Consider the following 15758-nt stretch of genomic DNA (forward strand, 5'->3'; position numbering starts at 1 on the left):
AAAAAAAGACTGGGTCGAGGAGTAGGTGACGCAGCTGAGAGGAAAGGGGAGGGCCTGAGCAGGTCCCCTCAGCTCTGCAAGGCCACTGGAAGGACTGTGGCTTTTATTTTTCCCCAGAACTGAGTACTGAACCCAGGACCTTTGCACTGAACTACAACCCCAACGCTTTTTAATTTTTTAAATTTTGAGACAGGGTCTCGCTAAATCACTAAACTGCCCAAGCTGGCTTTGAATTTGCCACCCTTCTGCCTCAGCCTCCTGGGTAGCTGAGATTACAGGCCTGAGCCACCACAGCCCACTAGGACGGTGACTTTTGGGACTTGCGCCCACTTTTGTATGTGATGTGTATGCATCCGTGCGACGTTGGTTTGCCCTTCAAAATTTCCCGCCGCTGGGTCTCAGCAGGAAGGGGCGGGCTCTGCAGAGCTGCTTTGCTGGGGCGGCGCGTTGCCATAGCGACCCTGGCCGGGTCGGGCAGCCTAGGACGCCAACTGTATGTTGAGAGCGAGACCTCGAAGAAGCCGAGACTGCGGGGAAGCGCAGGTGGGAGCAGGTGGACGGGTAGGGAGGTGCTGACCCCAAGATGTCTGCGCCCCGTCCTCTCCTCCGTTACTGTTATTTAGGGACCAAACAACCTGGGCGGGCCCGCAAGGCTTTCCTTCTCGATCCACAGCTTTGCAATGAAGCTGAGACTTTCCTGGAGTAGACCCTGTCTGTGTTCCAAAGTGTGGGGCGGGGGTATGTTTTAGGGTGCACTGGCTAAGCAGCAACCTCCAGAGACATCGTCGGAAAGTTATTAGGCTCCCGCTGAGGGTGTGGCTCCTCGTGGAGCACTTGCCTACCTGGTGCTAGGGAGTGGGTTTGATCCTTATCACCTAAAAGAAATAAAAGTAATTAGAGAGAGGGTTCTCAAAATGCTAAGCTAGGGGATTTAGCTCAGTGGCAAAGCGCTTGCTTGGCAAGTGCAAGGTTGTGAGTTCGATTCCCGGTACCGGAAGAAAAACAAAAAGTGCTAAGTAAGCCAAGGAGAAAGTGTCAGTTTGGGAGTTTGGGGTTTGGGGTTAATATGGATTCTCTCTCTCTCTCACCCCCTCCTCTCTCATGTGGGATTGAATCCAGGGCTTTCCCACTGAGCTATATTTCCAGCCCTTTTTTTCAAATTTTTAAACAGACTCTCACTAAATTGGCGGGCTGGGTTGGAACTTGTGATTCTCCTGCCTCTGCCTCCCCGAGTGCTGGGATGACAAGCTTCTGCCACTATGCCTTTTTTTTTTTTTAAACAAGGTTTTACTTAGTAGCCCACTATGGATAATAGATATATGTGCGCCACCATGCCTAGCAACACCTATTTCAATTTTTGCTTATCTCTCACTTTTTGGTTTTGTGGGGTTTTTTTTCGGGGGGGAGATCTGTTTGGTTGGTTTGGGTTTTCGGGTATTCTTTGAGACAGGGTCTCTACTACATAGCAGCTTAGGCTGGCTATGAACTCCAGTAGATCCTCCTGCCTCAGTCTCCCAAATGCTAGGATTATAGGCATGTCTCATCACACTGAGCATCCCTTATTTTATTTATTTATTTATTTTCCGGTGCCGGGAATCGAACTCACGACCTTGCACTTGCCAGGCAGGCACATGTGCCACTGAGCTAAATCCCCAGCCCCGGCATCCCTCATTTTAACAGAGACTTTAGAGCCTAGCCAACTGTAAACCACAGTATCAAACTATGACTGGAGCTGGGCATGGTGGCAGGAAAATCACTGTAAGTTCAAGACCAGCCTGGGCTACAGAGTGAGCTCAAGGCCAGCCTGAACTGCAGAGCGAGACCCTGTCTCAAAAAGACAAAACTCAAAATCAAGCTAGGACTGGAGTTGGTTCTTTTTAATATTTTTATTTTTTATAGTTGTCTTCTCCTTAAGGTACCTAACAGTGGTTTTCCATTTTTAGTAATAATGTGCTTTTTTTTTTTTTTTTTTTTTGGTTTTTCTCGGTACCGGGAACCGAACTCACGACCTTGTGCTTGCCAGGCAGGCACTTTGCCGCTGAGCTAAATCCCCAGCCCCTAATGTAGCACTTTTTTTTTTTTTTTTTTTTTTTCTGGTACTGGGAACCAAACTCACGACCTTGCACTTGCCAGGCAGGCGCTTTGCCGCTGAGCTAAATCCCCAGCCCCTTTAGTAATAATGTGTAAAGTCTACTTTTTGGACAAATGTTTCAATTTTTTGAAGTGAGTGGATTTAAATATAAAGATGAATCCTAGAGCAGGTGGTACTGCGTAGAAAATAACATATTTAGGACCCTAGCCTGGTTTCTGCTCCCAGATTCTGCTTCCAGTTTTCTTTGCCTGGAACAGTTTTTGTCTTCTGGAGGATGACTGTCAGAGTCTGGAACCACCAGTATGGTCCAGGCCCCACTTCTGGCTCAGACACAGAGCAGTGCTCGAGCACCCTCATGTCTAGGTCCCACTAGTCAAATTCTGGAAGTCTGAGGTCCCAGGACACTCTTTATCCCAAAAGTAGGTGGTCGCCGTTGAGGCAATCACTTTACTTGGAGGAAGTGAAATGGCAGGGAGAGAAAGGAAAAGAGAAAAAGAGGAAGGATGCAGTCAGAGCCTGCTTGGCTCTTCCTGGCTGAAAGCCTACTATGTGCAAGCACTGAGCATAGTGGGAAAGGAAGAGAGAAGACACAGTTCCCAGGGCCCTGCTGAGGAAACTGCTCTTGGGGTAAGGGCCAGAGCATGGAGAAGGAATTGCAGCCCCAGCATTGCAGAGGGAGCAGGTAGGGCTGAGCTTGGTCTCCAAGAACATACAAGGGTGCTTCCAGTGCAGATTGGAAACCCCACACTCAGCCCGAAGCAAAACCTTTTCACACTGCTGCCCCAGCCTGCCAGACCCCCTCTCCCCTGCCTGAGCCCTCCCTGGGACTCCAGACTCCCACACCGTCCAGCAGCTGGCAGACGGGTGCAAAGTGACAACCTAAAGGGAATGTAAAATATAAATGTAGCCAGATATGGTGATGCACACCTGTAAACTCAGCACTCTGGGAGGCTGAGGCAGGAAGATCACAAGTTCAAGCCTAGTCAAGGCAACTTAGTGATTTAGCAAGACCCTGTCTCAATAAAAGTTGCGGATGGCTGATGAATGTAGCCCTAGGAAAAGAAGGAGCCTAGGGAAATGGACAGATGGACATGAATGTTAGAACTGAGGTCCTGAGGACACAAGGAACACAGACAGGCTCCCAGAAACTGCGGGAAGGCCTCAAGCCACCCAGCCTGCCTCAGTAACTCCACCAAGCAGCACGGGCATGGCCAGGTCTGGTGCGGAAAATTCAGTAGGTGATGGGGTAGTCTCACGGAGAGCCCAGGTGCAGCTGGGACTGTCTCAGTTTTTCGTTTTGTTTTGTTTTTTGTTTTTGTCTTTTTTGAGACAGGGTCTCGATATGCAGTTCAGGCTGGACTTTGTAGCCCAGGCTGGTCTCGCAATGATCCTCCTGCCTCAGCCTCCTGAGTGCTGGGATTACAGGCATGCACCACCACACCTGGCTCTGTTTTAACACTTTAGCCTGATGTCCCGGGAAATCCTTCATTCCCCCAAATAGCTGTCATCGAACTAGACAGTTGTTCTCGGCCAGGCTCCCCTAACAGCTCACGTGCCCCTGCTGAGGCTTTGCCACCATCCCATCTAGGGCACAGGTGAAGCAGGACAGGCGGGAAAGGGGCACCCCTGGAGGGGGTCCAGAGCCAGGTGTCTGCCAGGCACCCCTCTCCCTTTGCATGGACCCCAGTGTTCCGCACCACCTTGCCCCTCCCCCAGGCTCCTCCAGACGCAAGGCCAGAGATTGGTCTTTCTGGTCGTTAAATAGGTGACTGTCCTTCCTCTCCAGGGACAGCTTCTCCCTGGTGTCCTCACAGCCCCAGGTTCCTTCTGGTCTCCCTGAGTTCCCGGGCAATTGTGCCATCAGACCCCGCCCCCCAGGAGGGGGCCCCAGGGGAGGGCAGGGGAGGGGACAGCCCAGTGTCATTCCAGCACAGCAGGTCCCCACCAAAGGCTGCTCTCATGCACATGACTCCCCCCCTTGGCTGTGACAGGAGTTGGCATCACACCAGGCGCCCTGAGCCCGATGTCCTCACCCCCCACCAGCACCCTGCGGCCCTACACAAGCAGCCAACATGCCCGTGTCCAAGTGCCCGAAGAAGTCAGAGCCCCTGTGGAAGGGCTGGGACGACAGGGCCCAGAAGAATGGCCTGAGGCACCAGGTGTATGCCGTGAACGGTGACCACTACGCGGGAGAGTGGAAGGACAACCTGCGGCACGGTGCGTGGGGCGCGGAGCGGAGCCGAGCGGCGCGGGGGCAGTGCTGGGGCCGCGGGAGCAGCCTGCGGAGCTCACTGGGGACAGAAGTGGTGGCTTCAGAAGCCATCCCGGGACCCTTGGGAGACTAACTGGGCCCCTGAGCTGCAGGTCTGGGCTCTGGGCTGCAGGCTCCAGAGCGCTGGTGATACAATCTACACCCTAATGGGGGAGAAGCGTTTTTATTTGAAAACCTGACCAAGTTTCTAACTTGTTTTATAATTCCAGAGAGTTTCTTTTCTTTCCTTTTCTTTTTTTTGAGACAGGGCTGGCCTCAAACTCACAATCCTCCTGCCTCAGCCTCCCAAGCGCTGGAAGGACAGGCGTAAGCCACCAAGCCCCGCTGTGTACAAGCTTTTGCTTGAACATCTGTTTTCAATTCTCTTTGGAGAATTGAAACGGAATTGCTGGGTCAAATGGTATTCTATGTTTAACTTATTTATTTTGTGGTGCTGGGGATCAAACGTGGGGCCTCACAAGACATGTGAGGTGAGAGTGCTCTGCAGCTCCAGCTCCACTGTTTCCAGGACCTTTTTGGGTTTTGAAAGGTGACACATATAACTGAGATCACAAGCCATTTCTCTTTCTGTGTCTGGCTTATAATATTCCCTAGGTTCCCCCATGTGGTCACAGTGGGAGGATTTCTGTCCTCTTCCTCCTCCTTCTCCTTTTCCTCATCTCCTTTTCTTTTTTGGTGGTACTGGGAATAAAACCCAAGGAGTGGTGAGCTAAGATCCCCAGCCCTTTTTGCTTTTTATTTTGAGACAGGATCTTGATAAGCTGCCCAATCTGGCCCTGAACTTTCGATCCTCCTGCCTCAGCCTCCCAAGTAGTTAGACTTACAGGTGTGTACCACCATGCTCAATATTGGCTCCTTTTTAAAAGCTCAGTAACTCCTTTTTTTTTTTTTGAGACAGGATCTCTCTATGCAGTTGAGGCTGGCCTTGAGCTCAGTTTACAGCCCAGGCTGGTCTCAAACTCACAATGATCCTCCTGCCTCAGCCTCCAGAGTGCTGGGACTACAGGCACGCACCACCATGCCCAGCATCTACCTTTTTTTTTTGGTCACAGGAATCGAACTCATGACCTCAGGCTTGCAGGCAAGCGCTTATGCCGCTGAGCTACATCCCCGGCCAACACTCCTTTATCTCTCTCCCTTGTCCTGTTTTGTTGTTGTTGTTGTTGCCTGTTTTGTTTGCAACACTGGGCCTTCACACTGAGCTACATGCTTGGTCCTTTTTACTTTTTGAGACAGGGTCTTGCTAAATTGCTAAATTTCCCAGACTGAACTTGAACTTGTGATCTTCCTGCCTCAGCCTCCCAGAGTGCTGGGATTACAGGCATGCACCACTTAGGATGGGCTGGGGATGGGGCTCAGTGGTACAGTACTCATCTAGCATGTGTGAGGTCATGGGTTCAATTTTCACTACCACACACACACACACACACACACACACATCTAGATTGTCCTATGAGATATTCTTGTTCCCATTTTACACAGGAAGACTCTTTGAGGCCAGAGAAACCCAAAGAATTGTTTGCTCAAGGTCACAAAGTTCACAGGGACGATGTTGGCTTTGTCCCAGGCTATTAAGGACCAAGATGTGAATTAAACCATCTAAACACTCCATCAGTGTTTTGCTCATAGCCAGGTGTGGTGGTGCACACCTGTAATCCCAGCACTTGGGAGGCTGAGGCAGGAGGATTACTGTGAGTTAGAGGCCACCCTGGGCTCTACAATGACACCCTGTCTCAAAAAAAAGCATTTTACTCATTCCTTTGCTCACGTCCCTCTGGGAGAGATGGATAATTAATACAAATGTCAGAATAAGGGAAACAGCCATTGTGTTAGGAACCCCCAAGGGTCATGGAAAGAAACAATGGGGTAAGGGAGGGGATGGAGAAAGTGGGCTATGAAGCAAGGCTTACAGGAGGGAGGATGAGACTCTGGAAATGAGGGTCCAGGCCAAAGGACAAGCAGGTGCAAAGGCCCTGGGGTAAGAGCATAGCTGGTATGAAAGCCAGGTCAGTTGGATTGCAGTGGGGAAGGGGGCAAGGGCAGGGAGGGCTTGGATTAGTAGGACATGGGTCTCCAGGTGTGTTTAGAACTGGAGAAAATATCCAGAACATGTCCTGGGAACCTTGGCCACTTGTGGTTATAGGTGGAATTATTATGAGGTAAAGCCAGGAATGGTAACACACACCTGTTATCCCAGTACTCAGGAGGCTGAGGCAGGAGGATCTCTAGCATGAGTTTGAAGACATCCTGGAATATAGTGAGTTCAAGGCCAGTCTGAGATATGTAGCGAGACCCTGTCTCAAAAACAGAGCTGGGTGTGGTGGCGCACGCCTATAATCCCAGCACTGAGGCAGGAGGATTGCTGCAAGTTTGAGGCCAGCCTGGGCTACAAAGTGAGCTCAAGGCCAGCCTGAACTGCATAGCAAGACCCTGTCTCAAAAAAGACAAAACAGAAACGCTGGGGGCAGATTTCTCTGTCAGTCTAGCTTCAGGGCAAAGGCTAGAGTTGCTCTTTGCAGAAGCGACTCACCCCTCTAGAGAGAATCATCCTACGGGAGCCTAGGGCGGGCCCCCAGCCCCAGGGGGTCGCTCCTGCAGTGCTGGCCCATCTGTCACCAGGGAAGGGAACACAGGTCTGGAAGAAGACAGGAGCCATCTATGAAGGGGACTGGAAGTATGGGAAGCGAGACGGCTATGGCACCCTTAGCCTTCCTGACCGAGAGACAGGAAAATACAGAAGAGTGTACTCAGGCTGGTGGGACAGAGACAAGAAATCGGTGAGTGTTTCCAGCATGGGCAAACTGACAGCCAGGCAGTGTGTGTGTGTGTGTGTGTGTGTGTGTGTGTGTGTGTGTGTAGAGGAACAGTCACAGAGGCTGAGGAAGCAGGTGTTCTGTGCCACGTGTGTGGACTCCGGGAAGCTGAGGCAGGAGGACTGCAAACTTGAATCTAGTCTGGGCAATTTAGCAAAACCTTGCTTCAAAACAAAATTGAAAACAAAAACAAAAACGAGGCCTGAGTGGAAAGGGAGAGTCCTCTGGGGAGAGGACGGTGGCCAGATGGGTGGGAGAGGGAAAAGTGGGGGATGGACAAGGCCTCTCGGAACAAAACCCGAGAAACAGGAAGCAAGGGCGGCAGGCTCCGGAGGAGCCAGGTGTGGAGTGAGGCCCCCTCCACCCTCTCCCCTCCTTTCCGGCCTCCTTTCCCCTGGGTGTCCCTTCCGGAGAATGGCCCTTCTATGGGCTTGGGGCAAAGGGCAGGGGAGGAAATAGGAGCAGAGGGCCATGCCCGTGGCCACAGACCGGAAAGGAAGAAGGGGGTAGACCCAGGCAGAGGCGGGGACTAGTTTCTTCAGCCGGCTCCACAGACTTGGACAGATCCTCACCATGGGCCGTGGCGACAGCTAACGACAGTGTCATGAGTGAGAGGTGGTGATTCACACCTGTAGTCCCAGGTACTTGGGAGGCTGAGGCGGGAGGACCACATGAGCCCATGAGGCCAGCCCGGGCTACATATAGAGACTGTGTCTCAAAAATAACTACAGTATTGCTATTGAGCAGCTACTATTGTGAGCCTGGGATGAGAAGGCAGCAGCCGAATGAACTCTCAGAAAAGCTTATCATCATCATCATTTCCCTTTTACTGATGAAGGAATCAAACTCAAAGGCAGGAAGCATTACCAGACATGGAGGTGAATGCCCGTGAGTCCAGCACTCTAGGAGGCTGAGTCAGGAGGAGCGAAAATTGAAGCCCAGCTTGGGCAATGGGAAACAGGGACTGAGTAGAGGTGGCTACTTCACCCAGCCTCCTGGGTGATATGCAGGCAGTGGCTGATCCCAGCGTTTGGGGGTGCAGATGAGTGGTTAAAGATCTTTCTGAAGCCGGGTGGGGTGGCGCATGCCTGTAATTCCAGCACTGGGGAGGCTGAGGCAGGAGGATCGTTGCGAGTTCGAGACCAGCCTGGGCTATAAGTGAGTCCAAGGCCAGCCTGAACTGCATGGCGAGACCCTCTCTCAAAAAAAAAGATCTTTCTGAGCCGAGCAGGGTGGTGAACACCAGCAAACTCAGGAGGCTGAAGCAGGAGGATGGCAAGTTGGAGACCAGACTAGGCAATTTAAGGACTCTTGCATCAGAGTCAGACTGGAAAGGGTAGACGTGGCCCAGTGGTAGAGCACTTGCCTACCATAGTCCAGGGCCAGGTGCAACGCACGCACACGTCTGTCTGGCTACTGTATGGAGGGTGAGTGCCGGTAGAGAGGAGGGGAAGGGACGGCGGAGAAGCCATGGGGCTGCTTGACAGCGGCAGCAGGGGGCAGGGCGGAAGCAGCTCAGGTGTGTGGTTTGGGTCCCTAGCAAGGTGGGGACGCCGTGACCAGGGACCTTTTTGCTTTCAGGGCTACGGGGTCCAGTTTTTCGGACCCAAGGAGTATTATGAGGGTGAGTGGTGTGGCAGCCAGCGCTGCGGGTGGGGCCGCATGTACTACAGCAACGGTGACATCTACGAGGGCCATTGGTGGAAAGACAAGCCCCACGGGGAGGGCATGCTGCGCCTGAGTGAGTGCCCCTCCCGCGCGCCCCTGCAACCAGGCCCCGCCCACTTTTGTAGGCCCCGCCCAAGGCCCTGCGGCCACGCCCAGACCCTCCTCCCTCGAGGTCACATTCCTCTGCCCTGCCTGGCCACGCCCCCACAAAGCCAGCCTGAGCTGCCCTCCTTGTAGTTTCCTTTTGGGCCCTTACACTCTAATAAGGGAACTTAGAAATAAAATTTAAGGGGCTGGGGATTTAGCTCAGCGGCAAAGCACCTGCCTGGCAAGTGCAAGGTCGTGAGTTCGGTTCCCGGTACCGGAGAAAAACCAAAAAAAAAAGAAATAAAATTTAAAAAATAAGGGACTCTGACAATAAGCAGATAAATAAGACAGTTGCTTTTACTACCTATAATAATCATAGCCCTGAGGTCATTTTTTTTTTGTTTTTTTTTTGGGGGGGTGATGGTGGTGGGTTTTTTTTCCGGTACCGGGAATCGAACTCACGACCTTGAGCTTGCCAGGCAGGCGCTGTGGCGCTGAGCTAAATTCCCAGCCCCTGAGGTCGTTTAATTCTCAAAACAATTCTAGAAATTAGACAGAACTGAGGGAAGAAAATTGAAGTCCCCTGCTCAAGGTCATACAGTCTCTTAGTTGTGGGTCAAAAGTGCTATGGAGCACACACCTGTGATCCCAGCTACCTAGGAGGCTGAGGCGGGAGGAACTCAAGTTAGAGGCCGCCCTGGACAGTTTAGGAAGACTGTCTCCAAATTAAAAGGAACAAAACAAACCTGAGGATGCAGCTGAGGGGTATGATGCCTTTGGATTCCATCCCTAGTATCTCAACAAAAACAAAAGAGAAGAGAAAGTGCTTAGGGATTCTTAAGAAACAATGGCAAAGAGGTTGGGAACAGGAGCTGTTAGCTGGACTTCTGGTCAGAGAATGCCTCCCAGAGGAGGTGACCTTTGAGCTTTTCTTTTTTCTTTCTTTCTTTTTGTCTTTTTTTTTTTTTTTTCTTTTTGTCTTTTTGAGACAGGGTCTCACTATGCAGTTCAGGCTGGCCTTGAGCTCACTTTGGCGCCCAGGCTGGTCTTGGACTTGCAACAATCCTCCTGCCTCAGCCTCCTGAGTGCTGGGATTACAGGCTTGTGCCACCATGCCCACCTCATTTGAGCATTGTAACAGAGACCTGAAGGAAGGGAAGGAGCCAGCTATGCATGGAACCAGGGAAGAGCATCAGGTGGACCTCTTTATTGCCCTCCTTTCGGGCCTTCCATAGCTCCCTACTGCCCTGAGCAGTGTGGGCCCTCACCCCTCTGCTTCACCTTTCTCCTTGGGGCAGCTGGGACACACAGGTGGGTGCACCGGTCAGCTTTGTGTTGCTGTAACAAACCACTTTCGAACAACTTCATGGAGGAGAGGGTTTGTTTCGGCTCACGGTTTCAGAGCTGGAGTCCATGGTCCACTGGCTCTATCCTGTCATGGCACCCTGAAAGCAGAGAGGGCAAAGCCGGACAGAAAGTGGCTTCTGAGGCCACATTCCTATGACCCACTTTCTTCAACGAGGGCCCTACCTTTTTTTTTTTTTTCCTTTTGGGCTGGGGATGGAATCCAGGGCTTTCTCACTGAGCTACGTCCCTGGGCCTTTTGAAATTTTTAAATATTGAGACAGGGTATTGCTAAATCGCTACATTGCTCAGATTGGTCCCAAACTTTTGATCTTCCTGCCTCAGCCTCCCACTGTACTAGGATTACTGGCATCTGCCATGATGCCCCGTTGGCCCCACCTCTTATGAGCCCATTCAGCAACTCATCAATGAACTAGTCCTTGGATGATGGTAAACAACGCAAATAGAAGCCACCTCCTAAGACCAGGCGTGGTGGCGCACGCCTGTAATCCCAGCACTCAGGAGGCTGAGGCAGGAGGATCATTGCAAGTTTGAGGCCAGCCTGGGCTACAAAGTGAGCTCAAGGCCAGCCTGAACTGCATAGCGAGACCCTGTCTCAAAAAGACGACAACAACAAAAAGCCACCTCCTAAAATTACTGTGAAGGTTACTGTTGGTGATACACTTCCACATGGAGCGCCCACTTGCCGGCGACCCCAGGCTGGTGGAGGCCCTGGCTGCTGGGCTGGCTGTGCCCAGCGTCCACACTCCTGTCCTTTCCCAGAAAACGGGAACCGCTACGAGGGCAGCTGGGAGAGAGGCCGGAAGCACGGGCATGGACGCTTCTTCCACCTGGACCATGGCCAGCTCTTCGAGGGCTTCTGGGTGGAGGGTGTGGCCAAGTGCGGCACCGTGATCGACTTTGGCCGTGATGAGGCCCCTGCACCCACCCAGTTCCCCATTCCTGAGGTGGGCAGCCCTCCGGGGCCCTGGGGCCACAGGCAGAGAGGGACAGAGCCCAGGAGAAACCAGGGCCGCTTCGGGCAGGCTGGGCCTGTTCCTTAGCGCATCCCTCCCTGGCCGCTGCAGCTCAAGCTTCTGGACCCTGATGGCGTGCTCCAGGACGCCCTGGCTGTATTCTCACAGACACAAGAGGAGGGGGAGGAAGAGGAAGGGGACTGATGTCAGGTGAGGAATCAGGTGAGGCGGGGAGGCAGCTCCAGGGCCCAAATGACATGCAGGTCTCCTGAAGTCTGGGGGTGGGCAGAGAGGACTGGGTTCTTGTTTTTGTGGTTTTTTTTTTTTCTGGTCTTTTTGAGACAGGGTTTCACTACACAGTTCAGGCTAGCTTTGAACTCACTTTGTACTCCAGGCTGGCCTCTAACTGGTGATCCTCCTGCCTCAGCCTTCCAAGTGCTGGGATTACAGGCATGTACCACCACACCCAGCTTTTTTGTTTTTATCTTTTGAGATAGGGGCTCACTATGTAGCTCAAATTGGCCTTGAACTTTCTGCCATCCTCCTGCCTCAGCCTCCCAAGTGTGAGGATTACAGGCACAGGCCGCCACGCTGGGCCACCGGGGTGAGCTCTGGGCTGGAGTCAGTGTGGGGATGAGGTGGGGACCCCACATCGCCCATCTGTCAGCCGGGTCCTCCGCAGCCCCTCTGGCGGTGTGTGAGGACGGAGAAGAGGGCGCTGGTCCAGGTCTTTCAGACGCCTTCCCCTCCCCCGCAGGACTGCTCAGACCGGTGCAGCTCGGAGAAGCCAGGAGCGCGGCCTCTCGGGGAACACCCTGGCGCCTCCCTCCCCAGCACCTGGTGCTCTTTGCCAACAGGGGCCGGTGCGACTCTCCCGGCTGCCGTGGGGACCCTGCTGTCACGGCCTTTGGCCTGAGTGTGCGGCAATAAAGACGCGGGGTGGCTTCCCAGGGCCTGTGGTGAGAGGCAGGAGGGGAGCAGAAAGGCGGAGAGAGGAAAGGTGGGCCATGCCACACCGGGTCGCCTGGGGGCGGAGTAGGGGAGGGGCTGCAGGTCTTCAGTCACCCCGTGGGAGTGAGCAGTGCCCGCCACACTGGCCACCACCGGGCGGGGCCCACCTCTGCACCTCAGAACAGGGTTCCCCCCTCGGGATCCTGTGGAAGCTTTAAAAGCTGTGATGGCTGGGTGCAGTGTGCATGCTTGGAATCCCAGCTACTTGGGAGGCTGAGGCAGGAGGATTCTGAATTTAAGGCCAGCCTGGACTACATAGTGAGTTCAAGCCAGCCTGAACTACATAGACCCTATCTCAAAGCCCCAAAAACAAACAAACCAAAAAACAAGAAAAATAGCTGGGCATAGTGACGTATGGTTGAAATCCGGGCCCTGGAGAAGCTGAGGCCAACCTCGACTATATAGTGAATTCAAGGCCAGCCCTGTGTCCAAAAACAAAACACAAAAATCTAATGAATAAATAAACAAATGAATGGCTGTGCACGGAGGTGGGTGTTAGAATGCTAACATCAATATGCATGAGGCCCTGGTACCCTCAGTACCACACAAAACAACAAAAACAGGGTATGGGATGTCTAGGTCCCATGCCCAGGGATACCTATCCATTCCTTAGGGAGTTCTGATATAGAGCTGGATCCAAGAACCTTGACTAACAGGCCACGTGGCCCTCAGCAAGTGGCCTCAGTTGCTCCATCTGTAAAATGGAACTATAAAGTCATTTAGAAGTAGGGGAGGTGTAGCTGGGTGCAGTGGTATGCATCTGTAATCTCAGCAGTCTGGGAAGCTGAGGCAGGAGGATTACAAGTTCCATCCCAGCCTGGGCAACTCAGCAACTTAGCAAGACTCTGTCTCAAAATACAAAATTAAAAAGGCCTGAGGATATAGCTCAGTGTGAAGGCCCTGGGTTCACTACCCTCCCCAAGTAGACAGAAAGGAGCGGGGAGCTAGAGAAATGGACAGAGGGCATCCAGGGCTTCTCTGGGGAGACAGAGGCTTGCGTACAGTGGCCTCTGTCCAGCGCGGCCTGTGCCTAGCCAGAGGTGGTTCCTGGGCTCACAGGACGCCGGACATGGGGCGAATCTGAGGTGACTGGTGGGTCACGTGTGTCAACCCCGGCCTCCGGCTATGCTGGACGCCCAAACTATATACTGGGACAAGCAGAGGTCTTCAACTCGGGGCCTCCATGGGCCTGACAGGCAATGCACTTAGAAGGGAAGCTGGCCCGGGCTGGGCGGGCTGTGGCAAAATTTGGCCGGGGGCCGGGCCCGGGTTGGCTACATCTCAGCTCCTGCGTTTGTCACTCAGCGAGATGGGCCCAGTGCACCTGATCGTCCCAATTTTCTGCTAACCCAGAGTCGGCCCCGTAAGACCTGCGCGAGGGCCTCGGCCAAGCCACAGCGTTTGTCACCCCGGACCCTGGCCAGATGATTCAACTCCTTTGCGCCTCCATTTTGTTATCTGCGGAATAGGAGGTCACAGCAGTCCCTGCTCGGAAGGGTGCCAGCCGAGCTGGGGGCGGCCCGCGTGTGTACCAGCTAACGGACCTCGCTGCTTTCCGCGGCTCCCTGTGCGGCTCCCCTCACATTCCCCAGCACACACCACACCCTCCCGCGGGGAGGATGAGAAAGCTGCACAGACCCAACGCGCAGGGCATTCTACAGAAGCAGGGGGCCGCACGCTCCAAGAACACGCACCCTGCAGAACAAAGGCTGAGGAACTCATCCAAGGGAGGGAGACGAGGCGCAGCTAGCAGCGCTGTGCCGCATGTGCAAAGGACGGGAAGCAGCCTGGCTAGAGGACTCCTGCACAGGTGGGGAACTGGGCATCAGTGTCATGCAGCTGTGGTGTACAAGGACCAGGCTGCCTGAAGGGGATGCTGAATTAGGTTCTGCAGGGGAGCGGCCTTAGCTTCAGGAGGAGGCATTCAGGGTGACAAACCACGAAGTCAGCACTGCACTACCCTCAGGTTTTTGTTTTTGCTGCTTTGAGACAGGGTCTCACTGCGTAGTCCAGGCTGGCTTCAAACCTAGGGTGATCCTCCTGTCTCAGCCTCCCGAGTGTTGGGATTACAAGTATGTGCCACCAGGCTTGGCTTTCTAATTCCAGTATTTGTGAATTTACCAAATTGCTAAGGTCTAACAGGGACACTCAGCTCCCATACTGGTAACAAGTACCCTTTTTCAGTTTTTTTTTTTTTCAAATCTTGCCCCTTTTCTCTTTCCTTTTTGGTACCGGGAATCAAACTCAGGACCTTCCGCTTGCCAGGCAGGCGCTTGTGCTTCCTCTGAGCTACATCCCAGCCCTTTTCAGTCTATTCAATGTCACATTTTTGTGCTTTTTATTAGTGCCAAAGGTGCTTAAAGTAGAACCCAGTGGCCTAAGGATGTAGCTCAGTCAGAGATGCAAAAGCGCTGGGTTCAATCTCTTTAGCACCAAAGGGATTTGTGTGGCATCCTAAACCCATGAAGGTTATGTCTTACAGATAGCTGGGCATGGGGGTACGTACCTGGGAGGCTGAGGCAGAAGAACTGCTGAATTTAGAGCCAGCCTGGGCTCCATGAATGCAAGGCTAGCCTGGACCACACAGCAAGACCCTGTCTGGTTTTTTTTGGGGGGTGTACCAGGAATTGAACTCAGGACCTTGCGCTTGCCAGGCAGGCGCTTTGCCGCTGAGCTAAATCCCCAGCCCAAGCCCTCAAATTTTTAAAAATGTCTTCCAGAGAGAATACATGTATTAGCTGGGCATGGTGGCAAATGCCTGTAATCCCAGCAAATGGGAGGCTGAGGCAGGAGGATCGTCATGAGTTTGAGACCAGCCTGGACTACAAAGTGAGCTCAAGGGCAGCTTGAACTGCATAGTGAGACCCTGCCTCAAAAAGACAGAAAAAAAAGAAAAAAAACCCCATGTATTAGATAAGCTTTGTTCTGGTTTGAGCTACAGTGCTATTAGCCGTGAGTTCAGTGTTCCTGAAACAATATAAAGATGTCTTTATACAGACGACAAGCTAGCATGTTTATCAGTGACAAAACATTAGGCCTAAGGCTGGCTCCTGGCTTCCCCTAGGAGCAGTGGTTCCCATAGCCGCTAATCCAGTATTCACGGTTCATGGTGACTTCACAGAACGTAACTGCCTCCAACAGAAAGAAATGAGTGTGTGCACATTTTGGTTAGCAGTCATGCAGCTGTTCCGTGTTGCTTGGAAATTTCTCCCCTCTGCAAAAAAAAATATTAAAAGCTCTTTTATTTCTGCAGTGATGGGGATCCAACTCAGGGCTTCCTGCAAGTCAGGCAAGGGCTGCACTCCAGGCCACAGACCCAGTCCCCTCTTTTTAAATTTTGCTGTACGGGAGACTGAACCCAGATCTTCGTACTGAGCTACATCCCCAGCCTCATTTTTGTTTATTTTGACACAGGATCTCCCTAAGTTGCCCTGGCTGGTCTCAAACTTGCAGTCCTCCTGTCTCAGCCTCCCGGAGTGCTAACATTACAGGCG

General features: G+C 52.7%; 1 protein-coding gene across 7 annotated transcripts; it reads left to right on the forward strand.

The window, feature by feature from the left end:
* Positions 1-451: 451 nt before the first annotated feature.
* On the forward strand, positions 452-14502 carry Morn3 (MORN repeat containing 3). Of its 7 annotated transcripts, XR_001230992.1 has the most exons (8): positions 452-543; positions 4084-4309; positions 6984-7141; positions 8759-8918; positions 11060-11244; positions 11365-11463; positions 11751-11857; positions 12011-12201. XR_001230992.1 is itself a non-coding variant. In XM_013503731.1 (7 exons), the coding sequence occupies exons 2-6, from the start codon at positions 4165-4167 to the stop codon at positions 11455-11457; spliced, it is 741 nt and encodes a 246-aa protein (XP_013359185.1). In that variant the 5' UTR covers positions 452-543; positions 4084-4164; the 3' UTR covers positions 11458-11463; positions 13618-14502. The 7 variants fall into 7 exon arrangements, 6 of the variants coding, with proteins under 6 accessions (XP_013359185.1, XP_013359184.1, XP_005403168.1 ...); XM_013503731.1 differs by lacking the exons at positions 11751-11857; positions 12011-12201 and adding an exon at positions 13618-14502; XM_013503730.1 differs by lacking the exons at positions 11751-11857; positions 12011-12201 and adding an exon at positions 13570-13591.
* Positions 14503-15758: the final 1256 nt, after the last annotated feature.

This window comes from Chinchilla lanigera, unplaced genomic scaffold, assembly GCF_000276665.1.
Source record: "Chinchilla lanigera isolate Chin_1 unplaced genomic scaffold, ChiLan1.0 scaffold00081, whole genome shotgun sequence".
NCBI lineage: Eukaryota > Metazoa > Chordata > Mammalia > Rodentia > Chinchillidae > Chinchilla > Chinchilla lanigera.

Bases quoted from the DNA above. Each gene is read 5' to 3' on its own strand.
- Morn3 (XM_013503731.1), top strand. From the start codon at position 4,165: ATGCCCGTGTCCAAGTGCCCGAAGAAGTCAGAGCCCCTGTGGAAGGGC. The intron at 4,310-6,983 runs GTGCGTGGGGCG...ATCTGTCACCAG, and splicing joins GAAGGACAACCTGCGGCACG to GGAAGGGAACACAGGTCTGG. The intron at 11,245-11,364 runs GTGGGCAGCCCT...TGGCCGCTGCAG, and splicing joins CCCAGTTCCCCATTCCTGAG to CTCAAGCTTCTGGACCCTGA.